Source organism: Schistocerca cancellata, chromosome 10, assembly GCF_023864275.1.
Source record: "Schistocerca cancellata isolate TAMUIC-IGC-003103 chromosome 10, iqSchCanc2.1, whole genome shotgun sequence".
Lineage (NCBI taxonomy): Eukaryota > Metazoa > Arthropoda > Insecta > Orthoptera > Acrididae > Schistocerca > Schistocerca cancellata.
In genome coordinates this window covers 134528407-134554911 of record NC_064635.1, presented here as the reverse complement: position 1 = coordinate 134554911, position 26505 = coordinate 134528407, and the positions used below count along the sequence as shown (strand labels likewise).

Below are 26505 nucleotides of genomic sequence, written 5' to 3'. Positions count from 1 at the left end.
ACACACACAACTGTTCACATTTGTATGTGATGTGTCCTTCATGCTATTAACTACAATACATCGAGTTAGCTGTTAGTGTAGTTGGTTCCTGTCAAATACTCCGAACTGCATATCGCTGTTGCTGCTAAATTTCATACAGTAAAATGTGAAATCTGTGCCTCTCGAAACTCAGAGAACAGCAGACTTTTTTTACATCACATTACGAGGTTTCTTTTCAAGGAATAATGATTTCTTTTTTGTTCATGGGTAGGACTTTCTTCTGCCAAAGGTTCCTAGTAGCAAGTGTTTGACCATTACATGAAAAATATCTTTTGTTAAATTCAGTTACAGCCGTTCAACATACTCTCCAGTGACTGCTATTTACTTTCTCCGATATTAAGAAACTCATAAATTAGTCACATAACAAATCCTGCACTTGTCAGTGCGCCAGGGGAGCTACAAGTTCAAGAATAAAAGCTGTAGTGAATAAAAACATGATATCGAAGAAATAATGTGTTACGGGAATTGAAGATGGGTCAAAGACTGAAATGTGTCTCGATATAAATAAAGCAGTATAAAAAGTGACTCATTGCTGTATTTCTTAATGTAACATGAATAAACCCACTAGCAGCGGAATGTATGGCAATGACTGGAAATAGTGGGATAGTAGGGGAACTGAAAAGAAGTTTTACTTTGTTGTGTCTTGTCACATTGAAATGCAATTCTGTGGTACTGACACCCCTAAGATAAAAGACATAACAGGGTACTGAACTTCTAATTTCCTACTACTGTATTTTTCTGCAGGTCCACACACCACCTCAAATGTCGGGTGCTTTGCCACCAAAGCTGGAAGCAGTCGAAGGCACCGACTTCACGGCCAAGTGCGCAGCTTCAGGGAAGCCCGTTCCGCGCTACACTTGGATCCGCGTGGACACGGCTCGTGACCTAACCAAGGACGGGGATCGCGTGTCTGCTGACGTGTTGCTGGGGGAGCTCAGGATTCGTGAGGTGTGTACAGGCGGTGCACAGAGTTACACTGTATGTTCCCATTAGAAACATTTGTGTGCATGCACATGTCCAAACATACAGAAAGAGAGAGAGAATTTATGATGCTCTTTATTGAGAGTAGTTCTTATTTCCTTACATCATCATTAATAGTAATGTTCATGCTGTGACTTCAAGTATATCTTTGATCCAGAAGACTCCATATGATGCTTAGTGGAGAGTAAATTGTGTAGCAGTGTCACATCCTCCCCTTCCTGTTCCAGTCGCAAAGGGTCCACAGCAAGAATGATTGTTGGTAGCCTCCGTGTGAGGTCGAATCTCTCTAATGTTACTTTCGTGGTCTTATATAGGAGGATGAAATATATTGATTGACTCTTCTATGGATTTACACTCCCAGGGTTTTAACAGCAAGCCACACTGTAATGCACACTGACTCTCACATAGCATTGCATTTCGTAGATGAACCCGTGATAAAACATTCTGGTCTGCTTTGGGTCTTCTTCCTTTTCCCTCACAGTTTCATCTGGTACAGGCCCAAGTGTTTGTGGAAAAAAGGTTTTGTGACCTACTTTATTCATGGTTGGACTGCAATTCTTGAGATTTCTTCCAATGGATCTCAGTCTAGGAACTGCATTTCCTACAATTAATTTTCTACAGTTATTCCACTTCAAACTGCTCCATATGCATACTTCCAGATTTTTAATACAGGTGCGTTGTTCCAGTGACTGCTCTGCAATTGTGTAACAATACAGTACTGAGTCATTCTGCCTGATTATGCATAATGCAAAGTGTGATTAAAGAGTAACGAGAAAAATTTTGTTTCTCATAAACAATCTTCATTTTATTCGTGAACATCACATTTGTTCCCTTCAAAGTAACCCCCTCAGATATAATACACATGTGCCAGTGCTTTTTCCAGTCTCGGAAGCACTTCTATAACTCACTTTTTGGTATGGTGTTCATCTATGTCAGTGATTCTGTTTTAATCTCATCATTGGTGGCAAAACAACCTCCTTCCAAAGTTCTCTTCAGCCTGGGAATAGAAAGAAATCGCAGAGGGCCATATCCGGTGAATACAGTGGTGGAGGCAACATAACAGTTTTATTTTTTTTGCCAAAACATCAAGGACAAGCAGTGAGACACGAGTGGGTACATTACCATGATGCAATTTTCGCAAGTGGTTTTGCCACACTTCTGCTCGTTTTCTTCGGATTTCTTTACACAAACAGCGAGTAACGTCCAGGTAGTATTCCTTATTGACCGTACGACCATAAGGCAGGAACTCCTGATGTACTATCCCATTGAAACTGAAGAAAACAGTGAGAAGTTTCTTCTGCCAGCAGTTTTCGTCGAGATGATTTGGCCTTGGTTTCAACATATCATCCTTATACCCCAGATTTTGCCACTCGTTATAACCTTACTTAGTGGTTCTGGATCATTGTCAACTTCATTCAGCAGTTTCTGAGCGATGTCTGTGCGATGACTTTTTTGGACAAAATTCAATATTTTCTTAACAAAATTTGCTGCTACGGATTTCACACCCAAAACATCCCAGAAATTGCTTGACTTGAGCCAAAGGATATGCTGATATCGTCAGCAACTTCTCAGATGGTGATTTGATGATTTTCAGAACCATTTTCCTTACTTCTTGTACTTGTCATCAATAATTGATGTGCTAGAGTGTCCAGGGTGGTCATTCTTTTTGTCTTCTTGACCCTCTTTGAAAGTTTTTTAACTCTTGTAAACTCTTGTTTTACTCATAGTATATCCCCAAAAGCCATTTTGAATGTGGTGCAACATTTGATTCCAAGCAAAATTTAATGCAAGTTCTTTTTCAGAAGTAAAAATTCGCTGAACACTTTAAAACGTGTATAACCTCTTGCAACAGTAAACTGAATGCAGTGAAACCCTGCATTTACACTTTGGAAGGAACTTCAAAAAAATGGTGTAAAATCCAGGAAAATGTAAAATATGGGAAATAACATTTTAAGCTGTAAAAATTATGTAGCCTGCAGCTGTCATTCATTATTTAAATACTGAAATACTCCACTACTTACGTATTTTCTCATCCTTAGCATGGTGGGTTTCAAGAATTTTTTCTCGTTGCCAATGGCAAATACATAGAAAAGTATTTTCTGTGGTGTTTGCATGTGTTGTTCTGCCTCTTTCCTGTAGTCATATTTTTGAGGTCATCAGGTACTGTGCCTACTCAGTTATGTAGAAAGCCACACTCTCGCAAACTATCATTCACATTGTTTGTGCAAAAAAATAAATAAATAAATAAATAAATAAAATAATAAAAAAAATACTACACTTTGACTATAAATAAATTCTCGAAACACGTTTTGCTCAGCATGAAAAACTTGTGTAACAAGTGCTGTGTTTATACTAAAAAGTAAAAACATTTGAGCAATACGTAAGTGAATGATGGTGTCAACTAGCGCTACAAGTGTCCAAACAACGAAACACGCTAAATATAATTTGACAACGATGATCACAACAATCACGAAAATGTGTTTGCACAGTAGAGACGGTTTCAAAATGGTTGTTGTGATTGGTCATAATATCTTTATTTGAACAAACTAGTTACTTCCATCAGCCACAATGCCAAGTAGAGCTTGGCAGCGGTGGGAGACACGGCATGAATTGTTGCAACTGTTACACGTTTACTGGTTCAAATCTACTGAGTATAGTACCCTGGTGTAAAGAGACTTAACAAAGTACTATTTATAAACACTACTGGTTGGTCAACATCATGCCAGAATCATTTTTTTCTCCACAAACACTTTTTTGTAATGCTTAAATCACGAGAAAATTATAAATATGTTGATGCAAAATCGGGTGCGAATTAACATTGTGGACATAGGAAATTTGACAGAAGTGATAAAAAATGTCGTAAACGGCGGCAAAATGTTAATTCCGTGAACGTGGAAGTGGGGTTATACTGCATTCAAAACTGCTGAAAATGCAAACATACATCAGAATGGAATAATGACAATATTATGAGTCTGGCCTCAGCACCCAGAGACAGTGATCATGTGTGTGTTTTTTGTCTAATTTGGAGGAAGGCTTTTTGTCTGAAAGCTTACTTGTTTGACAGTCTTTTTGTTACACCATCTCCAGCTCAGCATCTTCACTATATGGTGAGTAGCAATCCTTCATAATACGGAATATGTGTACTAACAAGGTTTTAAAAAATTTTGAAAATTGGATGTATAAAGCCCTCTAAATAAAAAGATTCCTGTTACTATTTGATCATATCTTGTATGTTACTTTTGCCCATGTTGAGAGTCAACCGCCAATCTCTGCATGTCTCATAAATCATATTTGTGGTATGAGTGTAAAGCAAACCACACACTGTACAATGGAAGCGTTGAGTCGTCAGCGGACACACAGAAAACAGGATGTTCAGGATGAAAACTTGCTGGCTTTCAGAAAGAAATCCTTTCTCAAGCCAGCAGGTATGCGCACGTGCGCGCGCTCACAGACGCGCGCACGCACACACACACACACACACACACACACACACACACACACACACACACACACACACACACACACACACACTCCTCTGCACATATATGTTGCATCCTGATGGTGCCATGTGCGGGCACAGGCGCACACGCATGCGTATGTGTGTGAGAAATAATTATTTTACAATTTGACAGGTGCGGCCAGAGGATGCAGCCAATTACAGTTGCACAGCCAAGAATGCTGCTGGGACTGCCACTGCCACCGTCGAAGTGACTGTCGTTGTGCGACCGCGAATTGGCCGTTTCGATAACATATCCGTAGCGTCGGGCAAAGACTCGGAAGCTGTCCTCGAGTGTCATGCCACTGGTTCCCCTCTACCTGCTGTTACATTTAGGTGAGTAGCTCTCATTTCCACACCCAAGTGCAGGTACAAGTACACCTTGCAGATTAGCAATAGGGTAAAAAATTCCTAATGCTAGAGCAGGGAAACAGTCACAATTGTTGGCACGCTGACATCCTGTTTGTAACATATATTGTTTTGTTTCATACATTACTGTGAGACTTTACGTTCACACACTTAACAAAGTATATGAATCGTGCTATTGAAGAGTGTATAAAACATAGTATAAATTTGATTAAATGTTAGGTGCAATACACACAAGATGTCTGGGTATTATCAGCAGGAATTAGGATAGATCAGTAAATCTCCAATTCTTTAAAGACTCAAACTCCAGCATGTGAAATAGCTTCAAACATTTGATTACTTTACAAATGAGTTGATGTATTAAATGTTGCCTTTAAGCATGTAAGCGAGAAAAAGTTTGGGAAATATTTGATATTACACTTAAAGTTTGTTGGAAGTTGATGATGTTATATATCTTGAACTATGTGTCGTACAGTGACATAATTTTGCAGGTACTTTCAGTGGTATATGTATGCAAACTGTGTTGCAAATACAGTTGATAATAAAAAAGTAATAAATTAAAATGTCTCGGCTAATGCTGAAGTTTGACTGCACAAACAGCAAAAATGTAGCGAATAATAAACTTTTTTATCATTTTGTGGAAGTTATCAGTGACAAAAAGTTTCATAAAGGTTTCAAATTATGTGAAAACTTTGCTGGAAGTCTCGACGTGCTATCATTCTCAAATAATGGGTGAAGTCCACGTATTTGCACACTGCCAGCTGTGTTGCCCCAAGAAAAATATGCTGTTTCTAACAGTAATACTTGTATTTTTGTGTTAAACTTTTGACATTAGATTATAACTCTTAAGGAGTAGATTACGATGGTATTTTAAATTCAGCCTGTAATTGTCAAAATATTGAAAATCTGAAGTTTTATTGCCTCTGTATTCTGCCATAGCATTTTAATAATACAGATTGGTATTGCTGTGGTCTGACTGGGGTAAGTAGCAATCTTGATTGGTTTGGGTTGTGGTGTACAGAAGAGGCTTGGGTGGAATACCACACTCCCACAGGTAGCCTGCAGCATCTTGTGCTCCTCACGCCACACCTCTTATGTTCCCCCACTACCCTCTTCAGTTGAGACCGCTACTCACCTCAGTGGGGCCACAGCACCCGTGGGTGACAGTGGCCACGAGTCTGGAAGTTTGTGTGTGGTTTTAATTTGTTGAGGGACTTTGTCCAGTTGCTAAAAAACAACCAACAGTCTTCTTTCTAATGTGCGTGTCTCTGCTCAGTGCTGCCTCTTTATGGTGAGTGGCCATCTATCCTAGTGCTGATTGTTCTTCAGTCCCTGAATTGACATTGTTTGATATTTGGGAATTGCTTTTTACCAAGATTTCAGTACTCTGTGAACGGGACTTTATTTCTCCATTTTGATGTAGTTTTTGCGGGGTGTATTCTCTGATAGACTGTGAATGAGGACATCATATTTTATTGTCATAACATCCTTCTTTGGTGTGTCTTCTGTGGCATAAGTGCTGTGAACTTCGGTCCGGAGATTGGCTCGATGATGTTTTCTGTTTTGTCTAGACTGTGCTAGTCTCCAACAGTTACTACAACTTGCATTCGCCTGAACCTAGAATGTCCTTACTGCAGCCAAGTCTTGGTCTTCCTACACAATTTTTAATGCTCGCACTCCCCACCAATACGTAATAGACGACAGCTTGATGCTTCGGGGCATGACCTGTCAGTTTACCACTTCTTTTAGTCAAGTTGTGCAATAAAGGTACTTGTATTATACATTTTCTGAGTTCTGCCTTTTTTTAAATGCATTTATCCCTTTACTTCCAATGTTAAATGCATTAATATACTGGAAGAAATCGAGAAACACACATATGGCTTACAGAGCTCTTATTAGATATCTTACTTTTGAGAGGCAGTAGCAAAATCATTTACTGACACTGTGCAAGAAAACAGTTATTCAACCAGATGGCTGATAAATTTGAACTCGATGTCTTGCGAATGCAAGTATGTTACCTCATTTGTACTCACATTCGACCTAATGATTAAACATACTAAAGTATGTAATTACAGCCAACAGTTATTATGTGACAATTAATTCCCTTGAGGAGGATGGGAATTTACCTTATTGTCTTTTTTCTTTAACTGAACTAATTTCCTGCACTCATGTTATGTTTTTGTTCTCTTTGTGTTAGGAAGCTGAGTAATCCTAACCGCTACATTAATGGCATCCAACCGACCGAGGACAGGATCACAGTTGACGGTGTCGATAGCCCGGATGGCAGGACGAGAATTGGCAAACTTATAATTTCTAATGTCCTGCGATCTGATGACGGTTTGTATGAGTGCATAGCAACTAATAAGGTAAGTTGACTTCTTAGTGAGTACACTATTTTTATCTGTTTTGTACTGTTCAGTGGGGTTTCCTTTAGCTGGAACTGATTCGTAGAAATACTGAAAAGGAGGGGAAATGCACTATATGTTTAAAGTTGGCTGTAGACTTTCATTCTGAAACATACTGGAATACACATACAGTGTCCTAGTGACAGAAGATAAAGAAAGAAAATTCAGTATGGTTTTGGGCCGGATAACTGAAGTTACTGTGGGTTTGCATTTTCTCAATTATATTGTGTGTATGAATGTATATTAAAAAGGGCGGTTAAAATGCTGTATCCTTGTCTGACTTCACTCTTGTTGTAGTAGACTGTCCAAATTTTATTTACAGAGAAAGAGAGAGGCCTCCTGTATCACTTTTCAAAAATTATTTCTGAACACGTCATTGTCTGTCTGTGTGCTGTATATTTGCAATGCCATATATTCTTGTATTAATTCTTAATTCATTACGCTGCTATGTAGTAGTGTTCCTGATTGAAATATTTATCTCTATTCCCACTCAAACTGGACAGTGATTTGTAACAATTGAAACTGATTATGTGAGTAAAATTACAACTAAAATTGGCAACTGTAGTATGACAGTGACAGAAGATGAAGAAAAAAAATTGAATATGGTTTTGGGCTGGATAGGTGAAGTTATTATGGGAGTGAAGTTACTGTGGGTTGTGTTCTTGCCTAAGTGTTGTGAAACATTTAATAGATCCTTTCTTCATAACATTCTAAAACTTGTCCCTATTAACCTTATGAAATGCTTTTACAGAGTCAGTAAATCCTAAATCAGTATATCCGTTAAACTCAGAATATCAGTTATCTGCTTTATTGTAAAAATGTTTCTATTGTTGTTTTGCCATTTTTGCTTCCGTTTGTTCCTCATATAACATGGTTTCTGACATCTTTATATTCTGGAATATTCATTGTAGATTCCGTAACAGTACCATGATGTCGTGGATAGTAAGCACTAATTTTAATAGACACATTTGTAATTATTGTCCTTGGCCTACAGTGCTGCAAATTGATACATTTAACGAGTGTGTTGCTGTTTAAATTTGAATAAAATCACAATGATTCATTTCCACATTACATTTCCTAACTGTCTGCACTAGGACAGTACGATCCACTCGAGGTAAGCCATGTAGTTGAAATTCAGATCTTCTAATTTGTACAGATCCCAATAACCCCTTACCTTTATGGGTGAACTTGAAACCCACTTGCTGCAACATGTTGTTATCATTCACAAACATGGGTAAAACGTTTCATTTTCAAGTCTTTATGTAATGTAGTCCTGCATATCTTACTGTGGTACTTCAACTTTTTTTTTTTTTTTTTTTTTTTTTTTTTTTTTTTTTTTTTTTTTTTTTAATGGGTTTCATCGGAGACTCCAGTTCACTGAGCAGTGGTGGCACACATTTCCTATCATGTTTCCTTATGTCCACCACACTGCCTATCTTTGACACTGCCTTCTTCCAATCAACCAGGATTGCAGAAGCCATGTGTAAACTTTGTTATCTCTTTTATGTCTTCTTTTGCTTTTCTCTGGTTGTTGATGTGCTAAGCAGGGCCTCCCTTGCAAGTGGCCACTGTAGTCTAGTAGGTGGAGCTCTAAACTCTGTCCTCGGAGGTCCCGGGATATTTCCTCATTCCAGGATGATCCCAGGTCTGCTCGGCCTCCTGTCTTTTTCAGGAGCAAAACGCTGCCAGGGTGATGAGCTTGTCACCCTCCAACTCCTAGTGCCCTGTTGAATGAAAGGCTGCACTCTGCCTGCATCAGGACAGAAGCCTGTTCATGGGTTTACCTTTCTGTATTTATTATCCCACTTGTACAACGTTAAGAGGGATATGAAAAATTTATGTATTTTCTGATGTTTAGTTCAGTTGTCATTTCCATTTTTCTGCGTAGTATGTTAAGGGCCGATTTCTCGAGACGCCTTGCACTTTGATCGATTCTGTTTTTGTTTATACTCGTGACTCTAGCATACGTCGAAGTAAAGAAATGACTGAACAGTACACCATTCTCTGTTCCTGCTCAAAGGGTGGTGAGGTAAAGAAGAACGGCCATCTGATGGTGGAGTTCAAACCGTCGTTCGCAGACACCCCACAGAAGGAGGTGTGGGGCTGGGAGCAGCACGCCGTCAACCTGACGTGTCTGGCGCACAGCATCCCCAATGCGACCATCAGTTGGCACTTCAACGGGGCTGACCTGTTCCGTGGCCGTGAAGGCCAGGAGCTACAGCAGACGGGCTACACACTCTTCGGCAGCGGGCCGCGCTCCACTCTCCAGGTGAGCGAGCCACTTGCCGTCATCGCAGCTGTCGAGTTACCTTTATTGATCCTCAGGGAAATCATTCAATGAAACGAGTTTGCTACCGTGTGCATTGCCCCACATCTCGCCGTGTGTCAAGTGTCGAATGCTTCTGACATCCTCTCAGTTTATCGCATTCTGTGCTCTGTGTAGGCTGCAACATCCCTCCTCCCTGATCCTAATACTTTAGTCTGTATCTGGACACACATGTTGTATAGATCAGAACTGAATATTCAGGCTCGCATTCCTTTTTACTAATTTTAGTACAAAGTGATGCTCACTCATAGTGCCATGCTTCAAGTTATTAATGACTCTTGTGTGGAGGTCAATCTCCAGAGCTGAGAGGATATAATATTCTGACAGCTGTGCAGAGGACCAAGGTTTAATTTCCCATATTGCCAGGGATTTGTGCTCAGTGGGAGGAATGTAAAGAGGTGTGCTCAGCGTCGTGATGCCAGTTGAGGAGCTTCTCGAATAAGAAGTTACAGCTCTGAGATTTGGGAAGCTGACAACTGCTGGGAGCATGGTGTGCTGACCCCGTGTCCCTCTGTACCTTATCCGAATGACTCTAATGGAGAATGACTCGGCAGCCAGCCCTCACTGAATGGTCCCTCGGAGCCAGAGCTTGAAGCTCTTTTGTTGAAGGGGGGGGGGGGGGGGGGGGGGAGTTGATGAAGTGTGTCTGTCTTGAAACCTGATGAGTTGCTGCTATGAAAATTTATTGATGTTGCATGTGTGAGACAAGAATGGCCAGCCAATAGTTAATTTAATTAAAGCGATTAATGACAAACAACATAAAAATTGAGGACCACATAATACAGGGAGTGAAAGAATTTCGCTACAACAGAAGAAAAACACATGATAGGCAAAGCATAGAGGATACAAAAAGCAGACTAGGAGAAGCAAAGAGAGCATTCCTAGCTAAAAGACGCCTGTTAAAATTAAACACAGGACAGAATTTGTGGAAGACATTTCTGAGAATCTGCATGTGGAGCTTGGAATTGTTCTGAGTTTTATGCTGTGAGTAAATCAGAAGAGAAGAGAATTGAAGCATTTAAGATGTGTTGTTACGGGCGGATGCTGACTGACAAGATGAGAAATAAGGCAGTCTTCTGCAGAATTGGCGAGGAAAGGAAAACACTTACCAGAATAAGGGACGGGATGATAGGGCATGGGCACTAGATGGAGACATAGAGGGCAAAGATTATATCGAAGACAAAGAGTATGTACAACAAATAATGGAGGATATGGCTGTAAGTGCTACTTAGAGATGAGAAGAAGTTGGCACTAGAGAGGAAACGGTTCGCTTCAGTGAACCAGTGGTAAGACTGATGATCCAAATTGAAAAAAAGTTTCATTGTAGTTGGTCAATAAAGACTGCATGTGGAAGAAAATGTGTGAATGCCAAAATAATGGTGAACAGTTTGTTATACAGAAAGTAAAATATTGAAATAATGTCATTACAGAAATGAGAGCAGCTTCTGAGAGGCTATGATGGGAGTTGGTGGGAAGAAACATACAGAGTTATTTAACTACAAATCAGTTTGAGATTACACTTTGGAAACAATTGGTAGTGAAGTCGCATAGTGCAAGCTGAATAAGTGCATTGAGTTGTAATGTTTCTTGTTCGATCACGGCTACTTTCAGTGCAATCTTTGTCATAGACTGTGGCTTTTCCCGCTGTGGCTACAGTCCCCATTACAAAATGGGATTTTGTAATGTGTGATAATTTGTCATGATGCTGTGGATTTGAAATTGCGGGTCCATGTTGACAGTTGCTAATGAAAAACTCTGTGTGAGGTCTGTTGGTCGAGTTTGGAATAACTGTGCTGGGAGGCAGCCCAACAGCTAACACAAAGAGTATAAATCAGCATGAAATTTATGTAATGGGAGATAAATACTACTTTCAGTATTGGAATTAAAGCATGAATTCTTGTTGTAACTAAATTGGTGCCATGAACAGTCTTTCTCACAGTGTAAGAAAAACACAATCCAATGTACCACTACTGAAATCACACAAACTGTATTTTGCAGCAAGTTTGGTGCTTAACAAAAAGTCAGTTGTTCGATTATTACACATATATATTTTTAATAGGAATCACTATTAAGTTACGCTGACATCATTAATTTACCTCTAATTTTCTGTGGCTGCTGATCATACTGTCCATCCACTAAACCTCGATGATTCGCACATACATAGTTGTAGATGTCTTGCAGAAATTACTGCCTCTTCTTATGATTGTAGACAAAAGTCATGCTTGTGAATGAATAAAAAAATAAAAATATCCTTGCATCTGTGATAATTCTTAATATATATTTTCTTGTATTTTTATTGCACATAGCATTTACTACACACATTGTTGACGTGTGAGAAAAAATTACATGTCCTTTTTGTGTGAGATGTAAAACAAGTACTCTCAAGCGAAATTGAAACAAAATTTGTTAAAAAAATTGAATATTCTACTGACATTGCTCTTTTGTTACAGAGATAATTTTAAAAACCTATCTTGCTGTCTTCTGTGCCAAGGTTCAAATTTCTTATTACTAATGATGAAAAGAAAACATTCACAGAAATCAATAACGATATGGTATGATATTGGGAGCTATTTGTTTGGGTATTACAAAATTGCACCCCCCCCTCCCCCCTCCTGTACACTGACATTGTATGGAGGTGTACAGTGTAAGGCAGTATCATATGATACCTCGATTTTGGAATAACCGTGCTGGGAGGCAGCCCAACAGCTAACACAAAAGAGTATGAATTGGCATGAAAGGTATGTAATGAGAGATAATTACTACTTGCAGTACTGGAATTAAAGCATGAATTCTTGTTGTAACTAAATTGGTGCCATGAACAGTTTTCCTCACAGCATAAGAAAAATAAAATGCAATGTACCAGTACTGAAGTCACACAAACTGTAGTTTGCAACAAACTTGGTGCTTAACAAAAAGTCAATTGTTCGATTATTACAGATATATATATTGTCATGTAGAAGAAAGTGTAATTAGATGAATGATGAACACTAACTTCATTTAACAAAGGTTTATTCAGCACTTGCACATACAAGAGCATGGAGAAAACTGCCTCCAGCCAGAACACATACAGTATATATACTGTTATAGAATATTCCAGTACAATGATTATTGACATTTGTGGATACTTCTGCAACGTACTCGAACTGAATATAGAAATTAAAATTTCACACTTCAAGTGAGTTTTGAACTCAACGACCCTCCACGCAACAGTCTACTATCATAACCACTACACCACGGTGACTGTGCTACTCAGCTTCCTCTGCGACATTGCTCCCTACTTAAGAGAACAGCGTCTCGGTGTTATGTCCTCCTAGTCCAGGAATGAGTCACCGGTCCTGCATTCTCCGACTCCCGATGACTGATGTTCGCCCTGGCGGTGATCTTCTTAGAACTTCCTTTGCTCCTACGCTTGTCATCACCTTTCCACTTGTTGCCTGTCGTTGGAGCTTCGAATTGACCCTGGGTTGCAGGATCGTTACAGGGCTTCATTTGAAGGACATGGACCATATCTCTGATCTTTCGTTGTCTTGTGTGTGGTTCGAAATCTTCAACTTCATAAGTAACATCAGACAACTGTTTTACAACCTTATAAGGTCCAAAGTAGTGCCCGAGGAGCGTCTCAGAGGGATCAACCTTCCGAACAGGAGTGTAGATCCAAACGAGATCACCAAGCTGGTAAACAACAGGGCAGTGGCTCACGTCATAGCTTCGGTGATTGTTTTCTTAAGCCTGCAGCGTGCAGAGTCGAGCTATCTGCCGAGCTTCCTCATCTCTGGTTAACACTTGGCCGATGTAGTCGTCATCCATGTCATCAGGATGTAATGGAAACACAGTGTCCGTCGTCGTAGTTGCCTCACACCCGTGCACCAGGAAAAATGGCATAAATCCTGTGGTGTCTTGTTTGGCGGTGTTGTAGGCAAACATCACGAAAGGTAGCGCCTCATCCCAGTTGCTCTGCTCAACATTCACGGACATTGATAGCATGTCGGCCAAGGTCTTATTAAGGCGTTCAGTAAGCCTGTTAGTTTGCGAATGGTAGGCTGCTGTCGTGTGATGAGTAATGTTGCACCAAGAGTTCATCTCTGTCACTAGATTCGATTGAAAAAGTTTCCCTCAATCTGTAATTAATGACCTTGGGGCACGATGAATTTGGCTACTTCCAATGCTTTGGCTGTTTTCATGGCTTTTGTAATGGCATAGCGTGTCAGATAATCCGTGCAAACAATAATACATCTATTGCCATTAGCAGACATTATAAACCGTCTGAGGAGCTCAATCCCAGCACACTGGATAGGCATTTCGGCTAGTGGAATTGGTATGAGTTGGCCAGGTGGTTTCTGAGGAACTGCCTTTCTCCTCTGGCACTCTCAACAGTGCGACACATTGTGACAGACACTCCTAAATAAACCTGTTCAGAAAGATCAGATCCTATCATATGTCTTAATAAATCCTAAATGTTCAGCTTCAGGTGTCTCATGGAATTTCTGCAGAACATCTAAGCGCATGTGTTTAGGAATCACTGGTAGCCACCTCTTTCCAAACAGATCAAAGTTTTTCTTGCAAAGTAAGCCATTAACTACCTTAAATTGTCCTTTCACATCCTCTGACCGATTTAAGGCAAGCATAATTTGAGATATCTTGGTGTCCTCCTGTTCAGCAGAGAGATCCTGGAGTGCAGCGAGACAGTCACTATCTTCATCAAAGTCTTGATGGTCTTGCACAGGGTTTCTTGAGAGACAGTCGGCATCTTAGTGTTTTCTTTCACTTTTGTACACTATGGTATTGTCTTGAAGACATAGTGCCCACCTGGCGAGTTGTCCTGTTAGATCCCTAAGACCTGTCAACCAACAAAGTGAATGGTGGTCTGTAACAACTGTGAATGGCCTTCTATAGACATACTGTCAAAATTTGCACATGGCCCAGATCACAGCAAGACATTCTCTTTCTGTAGTTGAGTAGTTTCTCTCGGCTTTTGTAAGTGTCAATAGAAGCATAGGCTATAACCTTCTCTTCTTCATCCAAAATTTGCACCAGAACAGCACCGATCCCATAACCACTGCCATCTGTGTGTAGTTCTGTAGGTGCTCTCTCATCATACAGACCAAGTACAGGGTCAGTCGTCAGAGCTTTTCGCAGCACATCAAAAGAATCTTGTTGAGCACGACATCAGATAAGTTTAGCATCAGCTTTTAACAACTCTTGGAGTGGCCTGGCTTTGATACAAAAGTGTTTGATAAAACGACAGTAATAAGAACATAATCCGAGGAAGCTTCTCACATCTCTAATACTTTTAGGAATAGGAAATTCCGTTATAGATCTCACTTTTTCTGGGTCTGGCCACACACCTTCATTTGACACAAGGTGTCCAAGTATTTTGATTTCTTTGCTCCAAAGAGACACTTTCTTGGATTAATTTTCAGTCTGCGTTATTGGAGACACTTAAGAATGGCCCTCAGTCTTTTTACGTGTTCATAAAATGTCTCTGAGAATGCTATGATGTCATCTAAATAACAAAGCCACATCATCCACTTCAGGTGACTTTGAAGATTATCCATCATCCGTTCAAAAGTTGCTGGTGCATTACACAAACCAAATGGCATTACCTTAAACTCATACAGGCCCTCGGGGGCGATGAATGCAGTTTTCTCACGATCAGCCTCATCTGCTTCGATTTGCCGGTATCTCAAGTACATGTCCATGGTTGAGAAAAAATTAACCCCCTTCTGACAACCTAGTGTATCGTCAATTCGTGGAAGAGGGGAAACATTCTTTTTAGCTATCTTATTAAGCTTACTGTAATCAACATAAAAGCGCCAACTGCCATCCTTCTTCCTGACGAGAACCACTGGTGATGACATGGGCTCTGGCAAGGGCTGAATGATATCATTCATCATCATTTTCTCTACTTCGTCGCGAATTATTCGACGTTCCATTGCTGACACATGGTATGCTCTCTGGCTTATTGGTTGATGGTCTATAGTGCTAATCTGGTGCTTCACCATCAATTTGTCTTATTTGTTCTTCACCTGTGGATTGATGCATTCAAAGAACTCTTGAAGAATGGCAAGTAGCTTCTTTTGTTGTTCCTTAGTGAGATCTGGTGATAGTTGAGCTAGAAGATCTTGTCTGGTAGTGGTACCGCCAATTTCGCCCACAGACTTGGTGGCATGACACATGGACAGTTACCTTTCTAGTGCTGACTGCAGGAACGATCACTTCATCCAGCACACATAGTCTCCACACACTCGGATGCACATCTTCCTGTCCACGATATCTCATCTCGTCTAGCATAACCTTCGAGCGACCACAATCTATAATTGCCTGAGAAGCTTTCAAAAAGTCCCATCCGAGAATGGCATCATGACTATACTCTTGTAAGACCATGAATTCTAAGGGCTGTGTATGGCCACTTATACCCACACGAATGACACATCTTCCTGTAGGTTTTACATATTTCCCATTAGCCACCATCAGCAGAGATGCTTTGTTGTCAACGAATACGGTTTTCTGCAACTAACGATGGTACTTGTCTGAAATGATTGAATATGATGCTCCTGAGTCCACAAGAGCTTGGACTGGTCGATCACCCATGAGGATATCGACGTAGTTTCCTATCATTTTTGTAGTGATCGACGGCAGAGGATATTTCTCTTCAGCGGCCTCATCTCCAAGGAAGGTCGCACCCTAATTTTTCCAGGTTGCAGCAGCTAGGTGATCAGCTGGAGCTTCTAAACGGTGATGGAGACCTTGATCGGAGTTTTGGGGAGCGTCCTCTCCAGCGGCCAGCTTGCAGCAATGGTGACCTACATCGTCCTGCCTCTGCATCTTCTTGTTCATCTTCGTCGTCCCGGAGTTGGCGTCAGCTAAGATAGGTCTGCTGTTTTCTGGTGCAGGTGTCATCAAATATCCGCCACCTTTCTCGACAATAGCGCAGCACATGTCCCGGTTGTCCGCAGTGGAAAGATACTTGTTGGTTATCCTGGGTTGTCTAGACGTCAGTCTTCCGTGGTGCCCAAGCAGGTTCCTCATGTGATAGTGTAGGAACGTAACTTCACCTGGATTTCAACTTTTTCACCATTTTAAAGGGAAATGAAGAACGAGAGATTGTGTTCAATGTCTGTTCCACTTCCTCCCTTATGACCTCTTGAATCGTCTCGGTTTTTTGCTCGCCGTGCAATCCGAGTGCCTTCTGAACTTCCTCTCTCACTATCTGCCGAAGAACACTTGTGAAATCAGTTCCTTTCTCCATCACCGACATCGATACGATGTTTGGAAGCCGTTCAAACTTCTTGCATGTAATTGTTTTTTTGATGCATTGTCTTGATATACTGGCACCATTTTATGAAGTCGTCTGCTGTTGAAACCTCCTTCAGGAGTAGGGCTTGATACATGTCCTCAGCAACACCCTTCATGAGATGTGCAACCTTATCTTCCTCCTTCCTCCTTCATTCTAGGATCCACTATTTTACACAGCTCCAAGATGCTGTAGTTTCTCCTGGACGCTGTGCCTTGCACTTTAATTTATCTTCAGCCTTGCACTTCTGTCATTGTGTGTCGCCGAAATACTTGTGCAGTTCCGCCTGGAGTACTTCCCAGCTTGTGAACTTCTACTCGTTGTTGTCATACAATTGCTTGGCGGTGCCCTCCAAATAGAAAAATACATTAGCCAAACATACGGTGTCATCCCATTTGTTAAATTTGGCTATATGCTCATATACCTTCAGTCCTTATTTGGATCTCGGGCATCGACACCAGAGCACTTGGAAGGATGTATCATGTGGTGGCATACAGTTGCTGTCATTGTAACCTCCTCTTCTGTCTCCAATAGACTGCGATCTGTTGAATATGGCTCGAACTCGGGTTTCTTGCCACATAAACGGTGGCTCTGTCGTGGCCTGATAGGAGCCACTGTGTCGTCCATAATGTGCGCCATCACAAGGTCCAGTACCCAGTGTCCCCATCAGAATAATGCCATGTAGAAGAAGGTGTAATTAGCTGAATGACGAACACTAACGTTACTCAACGAAGGATTATTCAGCATTTGCACATACAAGAGTGCGGAGCGAACTGCCTCCAGCCAGAACACATACAGTATATATACTGTTACAGAACATTACAGTACAATGATTCTTGACATTTGTGGATACTTCTAGAACGTACTCAAGCTGAATATAGAAATTAAAATTTTACATTTCAGTTGAGTTTTGAACTCATGAACTACTCAGCCTCTTCTGTGACAATATATTTAATAGAAGTCACTATCAAGTTATGCTGACATCGTTAATTGACCTCTAATTTTCTGTGGTTGCCGATCATACAGTCCATCCACTAAATCTTGATGATTCGCACATACATATTTTTAAAAGTCTTGCAGAAATTACTGCCTCTTCTTATGATTGCAGGCAAAAGTCATGCTTGTGAATGAATATTGGCGTAATAAAGAAAAATATTCTTGCAGCTATGATAACTCTTAATATATATTTTTTCTTGCATTTTTATCACCGTAGTATTTACTACACACATTGTTGAGGCATGAGTAAAAATTACACATCCTTTTTGTGTGAGATGTAAAACATAAGTACTCTCAAGCGAAATTGAAACAGCAGTTGTTAAAAAAATTGAATATTTTCCTGACATTGCTCTTTAGTTACAGATATAATTGTAAAAGCGTATCCTTGCCATCTTCTGCGGCAATGTACAAATTTCTTATTACTAATGACGAAAAGAAAACATTAATAGAAATTAATAATGATAAAAAAAAGATGATATTGGAAGCTAGTTGTTTGTGTATTACACACTTCGTAACTTCATATTGTTCAGTTTTAAAGCTAAAGCAAAAATCGTTTCTTAAAAAAAAAATAATTTAAAGTGACACAGAAAGTTGTGATATGTGTAACTGTAAAACAGAAGCGTAGAGATTAGAGAAATCCATGCACTTCCAATCTCTCTCTGTTAGGGAGTTACTGGTTATTTTAATTGTGGGTTTTCTCAGATATGTAGAGTTACGAGGTTTTCATTGCCAACCATCGATATTGAAAAAACATGTTTTATATACTATTGTTGAACATTTACACTTCAGTTCTTTTTTACTAATTTCAACCCAAAAAGTATCCTACTGACTTTCCCACAGTCACACTTCCTATTAACAATGCCCATAGCATGAGGAATGTCCAGTTCGAAACTACCGTTAGCATGGCTCGTTGATGGAAAATACAATAAAGAAATTTTGTTTACAGGACAGTCTGTGTGTCCTCTTTAGGTAGTAGGCAAAGTTATCAAATAGAGACGCTCAATTTCCCTTTACAATGTAATTGGATAGATAAAAAAATGTACGCAGCAGGAGAACACACACACACACACACACACACACACACACACACAAAGGTTTACTCTTACGAGCTTGAGCCAGTGGCTCCTTCTTCTGGCAGAAGAGTTGAAGGGGAAGGAAGAGGGCTGAAGGAGGAGGACTGGAGAGGTTAAGGGAAAGAGGTATAGTTAAGAAGCCCAGGTCAGAGGAGACATCCCGTATGGGCTGCGAAGGAAAGACTGATTGATTTCATTTAGATGTATGCCATTCATTTTCTGTATCAATTTGCAGGTAATCCCATTCAACCGCAAAATGTACGGCAATTACAAGTGCACTGCCACCAACAAGCATGGGACTGCTGTTCACGAGATCATGCTGAGGGAGGCTCGTGTGCCGTCTGCCGTCCTGCAGGTTAAGATGGACGTCATGACCGGTGAGCTCTTACTATTGAAGCCTGTCTTACTTGCTTACAAGTATATGCTACTTGTGGTTTTTAGATCTAAATTACATAATTCAAGAAAGCTCTTGGAATACAAATGCAATGGTAAATAATTAGAGGTGACCATCTTCATAGCATCCCTCATTTGTGTGGTCAGGGCATCCTTAGTTTCTTCATAAATACTGGTTCTGTCTATGCATCTACTAAAATAAAAAATTTTACGTTATGCGGTTAGGAGATTGTAATTAATGGCCATTCCTTGTAGTAGTATCTGCACGAATTTCCACATTTGGTACATTTTCAGGTTCATATTTTTATTCACAGCACTACGCATTTTCCACTTAAAGCCCAGTTTATTGTATAGCTTTTCATCTAGTTCTCTGACACAGAAGTTGTGTATGATTGATTGGGTACTCCACAATGACAATTTATGACTGTGTAAGACCTCCATCATTCAGCAATTTTTGACTAAGAATGAAATGACAGCTGAACCCCATCCACAATTCTTTTCCCTCATCCCCAAGATGAAAATCAAGTTGAAGGGATGAAGATTTGACACGGTGGAGGTTACTAAATACTTTAGTGAAGAGAGGCTTCCGGAATGCATTTAAAAAGTGGTGAAATTGTTTGGATCAGTTTGTTCCCTCCCTAGTGCGTTGGTTTGAAAGTGATGGTACAGAAAAAGATCTAGATAACTTTAGTCAACATATTTTGCAAATGTTTGGAACATACCGTGCGACCATGGTACCCTCATGTTAACATGAGGCTCAGAGGTTTGAAGTGACGAGCAACAGGCTCCATACAGCCGGCAAAATCTACAAAGTACCTTTGGCTCACCTCCTCCTAGCTTCAATGAGGAGAGGAAATAACCCTTAATGTGTGTAAGAGTGGTAAATTGTCTCCTGAAAATGTCTTTGTTATGTGATAGGAGGACCCACCTGTTTGTAAAACTTGCAAATCATGCATATTGATGCACCATATTTTAATTTAGAGTGTTTTATTTTCTGACTTGAGGACTGCTCTCTTTCTTCTATTTGAAATGCTCAATATCAAATGAGAAATTAAGATGGTACAGGTTTCAGGGTTTTATGTATTGTTTCTTTTCTTTTGTGTCTCACTATTTTCAGAATGTTGTGAGGGAGCTTATTGTCTACTGAGAACCAGCTGGATTAGCCATTATTAAAAAGAGGTCACCCAGCTGCACTATCTGCAAGTCCTTTTAAAATGTTTTTGCCCTGCTATTTTGTAATAGATTTTAATGATGGTTGTCGTGCATTGTTTTTATCCGTGTTTTTGTTGTTATTGTTGTGTATGACAAATTTCTAGGTTAGTGTTGTATTTTATGTCATGTTAGTTGTGTTCGTTTGTTGATCCTATGTGATTTTAGGCAGAAGCAGCTTCTGTGTAGTATGTTATCAACAAATTCTGACTGACACTGTTCTGTTCAAATTGACAGTTGCAGTAATTACTTCTAGATTAATTTACCCGCAAATATTAGGGATAAAACAGCTACTTTGGAGAAACTACTCTTTCTTCTCCTGCAGGACTCAGCTACTGTTTTCAACTAATTCAGTAATCAAAGCATTTGCATAACTTTTCACTATCAACTCCCTATATGCCAGGTGGTTATAAATAAACTTTACCTATTCAACACATTATAACACAGAAACTAATTTCCGTAAAAAGACTAAACTTGGCAGCATTAATGTTAAGAACACGAGGAAGAGAAATAATGGAGAATTAATTCAATTCAAACACTGTGATTGTTCTGCTATGGTACAACATACTATTACATACCAGTACCATTACTGCTACAGAAGGGGCTCAATATGGCTCCCAACAGTGTCCAGAAGAGTCTGAAAGTGCAGGACTACATTCTGCATAGCAAAATGGAACTTGTCGGTAGGTTGGCTGGCTACCTCTCCTTATATGATGCGCTTCAGATCACCACATGTGAATGTTCTCCTGGTAAACCCTGGAAAGCAACCAGAAATTGCAGGGAGTGAGATCAGGTGATCGGGCTGGCCAAGCATTTTGAAACGATCGGCTGATAATTTGATCATTTCCAAATGTGTTTCGGAGAAGCAGGTGAAATTCATGAGCGATGTGCAGTGGGGCCCCATCTTACATGAAAACTGTTGAGTTCAATGTCTCTCTCTCTCTCTCTCTCTCTCTCTCTCTCTCTCTCTCTCTCTGTCTGTAAGGCTGGTATGCCATTCTGTGAAGCAAATCGCAGTAATGCCGGCCAGTCACACTGCACATGTTTGATCCTCGAACGCCAACCTGTTCAAAAAGGAATGGGCCAATGATGAATGTAGCTGTGAAGCCACACCATATGGTGACACGTTCACCATACATATGAACTTCATGCACAGTGATTGGAGGCGAAGATCGCCACACTCGGGAGTTCTGTTTGTTCACCTCGCCCGTCAGATCATAGGACGGTCTAAGGCCACCCCGCATCATCTTCAATCCTTGCGAGAAAGTGGACAATGAGGTCAACACGTCATTGTGCATCCTGTGGTGCAAACTGCTGTATGATACAGTTCTTGTAAGGATACCATTTGAGAATGATTTGGAGCACCTTCTGTACAGTGGAGCACGGGGTGTTCAGCTGCCGTTACTGCACTGTCTGATGATCGGGCGTTGTCTACCATAGCAACCGCGATTCCATCAACCACCTGTGGTGCAACCGGTCATCAGCCTCTTCCCGGAGCGGCACCCAGTTCTCCAGTTATTTCTCCAGTTATTCTAACTTCTCATCTTGCTCTTCACAGCATGTGGAGAAAGAGGATCCTTCCGTAATCCTTTCAGCCGGCAATATTCTCAAAGTGCCACTGCAGCATTATTGTTGTTTTGATAATAGAGCTTCACCAATAGTGTCCTTTTGTCGAAGCTCATGTTGACACGTTAACAAGTGCACTGTGACTGATCAGGTGTGTGAGACTCTTAATCACAATGACTGATCACAGCACCTGGTGGCCATAGTTTCGAACTGGGCAGTGGCACTGTGGCACATGGAAATCATGCACTCCATACTCTCTACATTAATGCTACCAAGTTTGGTACTCGTATGGTTACTTGTTTCCGCATTATAATGTGTAAAATAAAGTTTAATTATAACCACCTGGTACTTTTCAAAGTCAGGACCTTTGCAATACAAATGTTAAAGGTATGCAGAGTTTACATTCCTGCATCCAAATATTCTGATAATTTGTAGGTGCAGTTAGTGAGGTATTCTTTTTCTTTGTGCTTAAATATTTGAGGATTTTCAATTTCCTAACTGACGTCCACCAGCACTTTATAGACTTTTGCACCACAATATAAAAATCCATTCTAAACCCTAGACAGAGATGTGTAGTCTATATAATTGTGCTGTACTGAAACCAGAACACTTTTTGCCACTGTTCTCAACTATTAATTTTATTGGGATTTCAGCTGTAATTGCAATTAACTGCAAATTAATGAGTTTGTTGCAATGTTTTAAAAATTATTTGAGGACAGGAGAGGCAACTTAATTTTACTTATTTCTTGAATCATAGCTCTTGACAAAAGTTCATTTAATGTAACTGGCAATTTTAATATATAATTTTAACTTCCATTTTTGGTAGACATACTAATTTATTTTCAATTCGTGAACCCTTGGTCAGTAACACTGAATCCAGTCAAACTCCAACTTGTGTTTCTTTATATCTGTACTTATACATCATATTTGAACTTGTTTTCACACTGCCTCTGCTTGCACTGATGCCATTCCCAAGATAAATTTTCAACACACTGTAGTTCAAAGATATAATAACTAAGGTACAAAAATTGTATATTACTGAGATATATGTGAGTGGACATTAAAGAATGAGTTTAACTTGTTACAGTAATTTGAATTTATAGATATTAATTTTATTAAATGAAATAGTTGTTTGAAACATTTCAATTTTATGTTTTCATCAGAAAAAATAAGTAGAGAGAATTGTTAATAGCCAGTTCTGGATGTGACAGGATCACATGCATAAGTGTTATTTATGCCAACATTACTGTAAAAAGTAAGTCTGTAATGATTTGTCTCAATTTACATACAAAAGTGACAGAATGAAATGCCCAGTAATGTTCTGCATTATAAAATTATGTACCCAGTGAAATACACTCCTCTACCTCAGAAAAATTGCAAAACATACTAAAGTGCAGGCATCAAAATTAGGACGCAGTTTTTAGAAGCATAAAGACTAAAAACAGAAATAGACAATTTAGAAATGTACATCATAATCAGTTTTATGTTCCAGCCACGACTGTGACATTTAAATTCTTCGGCCCTGGAAATGACGGTGGCCTTCCGACGAAGAACTATGCCGTTCAGTACAAGCAAGACAGCCAAGGCTGGGAAGATGCACTTAACAGGACGTGGCCAGTCGGTAAGAATCTATTGCTCTCTACGACAAATGTGAGCAAGTGTTGAGCTACAAGAGTTGGAACTTAAAAACAGTGCCAACACTGCCATAAAGATGCAACACAACAGAATCAGATAATATCCATATACCACCTTCATTATCTCTGTATCACTGTACTCTCCCTTCATACACTAAGTGCTTGTGCAGCTATGAGAAGAACAGGGTCTTGTGTAGCAGATGTTCTAATATAGTGCTGTCACAATGCATTTCAAATTAGAATGATGGGAGTCAGATAAAAATTAATTGTGTCAGAAAACACACAATGCGATAGACTCATCAAGGTATTCAGGAAGCTTCCAGAGAACATGAATTGCCTTACGGATCAGTGCTAAGGTGGGTAAAAGCATTCAGCAAGAGTCACCAGAACCTGGCAGACATTTGTTGGCCAGGTTGACAGCCTGTCAGTGAAGAAGAGGTGTCTGGGTATTGTATTTGCCCAAATGTAAGCTGACTTCAGATGTGAGCTGCATCCCAAAAATGAGACTTGGGGTGGGGAGGGGGATGGTACCCTCATTTCAAGCCACACTTAAAAATCACTCGCTTATCATATGATGGACAAAGTATAAACTGGCCCCACCTCTCGGAGATTTGCAGGGACTAGTATTAATTTGTAGTAATTTGAATGGACTTAAATTTATCTTTTGGATACTTAAAGTTACTATTACATTGCAAACAGTGACACCAGTGACAATTCGTGATATCTATTGAAATATTCCGAGCAGAACTAGGGCAGCTGGGGCCACTAAGACTTTTCCATATTGTATTGCAACTCGTGTCTGAGTTGTATGTCAGTCTTTCTGTGTCACATGAATTTCATCCGAAGTATTTTTGTCTTTCAATGAAATATGGTATTTTCATTCAAGAAATTTAACATTTTGGCTTGACAGAGTTTCACAATTGATTTAAAGGAAATAAATTTGGCAAAAAGCAATCTGCATATTCAAGACAATGATTTGTATCATCTCTGGTGAATTTAGATAGGGTACTTAATTAGATTACGTATTTAAGATTCTAAACAATATAATCTGTCTACACAAAATCATTTACGTCTCAAGTGATCTGCACAGAGCATGAAATGAAAGTATTTCCATCACTGCAGAAAATCATTCTCATGCAGCGTCTCCTACATTTTTCAGTGTTGTTCGACAAACAAATATGGATGTGGCTGCCAAGAATACAGGTGGCTATAATAGGAACTTCATGGAGGTAGGCTGACAGTGGTGATTCAGAGGCGAGTGTCGCTTTGGAAAAGCCTCCGTTAATGTGGCAAACAAGAATACAAATTTGCAGCACATAATAGAACACAAAGATGTAAATAACTATCACATAAACACACACATAAGGAACACGAACACCATGTGTCTCTTATTGGTAGTAGCATAGGCTCACTGACTAGTTGGATACCATCACATATCTATAAAGAAAACTGACTTATAAATGAAAAGCAAAAGTACAAAAAGAAATCATATTTCACTATTGTAAACATGTACATACTGTTTTTGATCATTACTTGGGTGATTCTGAGTTCTTGTCACTCAATTCCTTGTCACTACTCCCTTCATAGAGAGCATCATCCTCTGTGCCATCAAATGCATTAGAAACACAGCATTTTTAAAAAACGTGTAACAGACAGTTTTATCCAGGATACCTTTTCAAGACTGGACAATCCACTCACATGAGCTTACGTGTTTAGCAAGCCCTGTAGGTGTTAATTGCATATGTTTTTTCATTAGCCATTGTATATACATATTTTTAAGCTTATCCTTAGATGATTTGTTTAAACAAACATGTAATGGCTGTAGAATTGATGTCAACCCTCCTGGAATTACCCCCCCAAGTTCATTCTGCCCTCTACTAATTTTCTGTTAGTGCCAGAGTAGTAAAGTAGACTGAAACAAAGGATGCAAACTGAATGCACTGTTTCCAAATGTTGTAATGAGCACTGCACCCCTGTACGACTATAGTACTAGTACAAGCATATTTGGCAAACCGAACAAGGCACCAGGATGATGTTTCCAATGTAATACCAAGTTCTTCGTGAACCAGTCATGTTCATTAGCACATACAATAACACTTTTTGGAAATGACTCTGACTTAGTAACATCTTGTGTTTAAAAACAATGAATGGCGGTAGTTTATGGCCATCGGCTGTATAGGCAAGTGTGACAGGTTTGCTGCTTTTCACCACCTGTGAACAGTATCTTGACATCTTTGTTCCACTTTTCTTCTATCATGCAATTTGTTGGCATGTCAAAATACAGTGGAATGTGGTCCGCATCACATATCTGACCAAGAAGATAATTATTTTCAGTGTGCCGTGCGATTATGAAATGCTGAAATTAGACGAGTTTTTCCTCATAGTTCTCTGGCAGTTTTTGTGCAATTGAAGTGAGCCCATGAAGAGAAAATGCTCAACATTTCACGAACTGGGCAATCCAGTTGCGACTTCTTTAAAATTCGTGATTTACTGCTGTCAAGCAACTTCGTGTGATTTAACTCGGATAATTTCTGCACACATGGGTAAGCACGTCTGTCACTGCTTCTTAAAAAAATATTCAGCACAACTTGTAATGTATAATAGTGGTCATATTTTGGTGCAAAATATGTTTTTCTTATGCCGGAGCAAGCTAAAAGTTCTTTCTTTTGCTGCCATCACGATCTCACAGTAGTTGTGTTGATCCCGTGTCACTGATCTGCAGCACAA

General features: G+C 39.8%; 1 protein-coding gene across 5 annotated transcripts in view; it reads left to right on the top strand.

Moving 5' to 3' along the window:
- LOC126106515 (fasciclin-2) overlaps positions 1 to 26505 on the top strand; it is a 905782-nt gene that overhangs the window by 780015 nt on the left and 99262 nt on the right. For all 5 annotated transcript variants that reach the window (XM_049912842.1, XM_049912841.1, XM_049912840.1 and 2 more), the window contains exons 6-11: positions 784 to 987; positions 4653 to 4852; positions 7080 to 7248; positions 9308 to 9556; positions 19212 to 19353; positions 23637 to 23765. In XM_049912842.1, the coding sequence (XP_049768799.1) occupies positions 784 to 987; positions 4653 to 4852; positions 7080 to 7248; positions 9308 to 9556; positions 19212 to 19353; positions 23637 to 23765 (1093 nt within the window). The remainder of the gene's footprint in view (positions 1 to 783; positions 988 to 4652; positions 4853 to 7079; positions 7249 to 9307; positions 9557 to 19211; positions 19354 to 23636; positions 23766 to 26505) is intronic.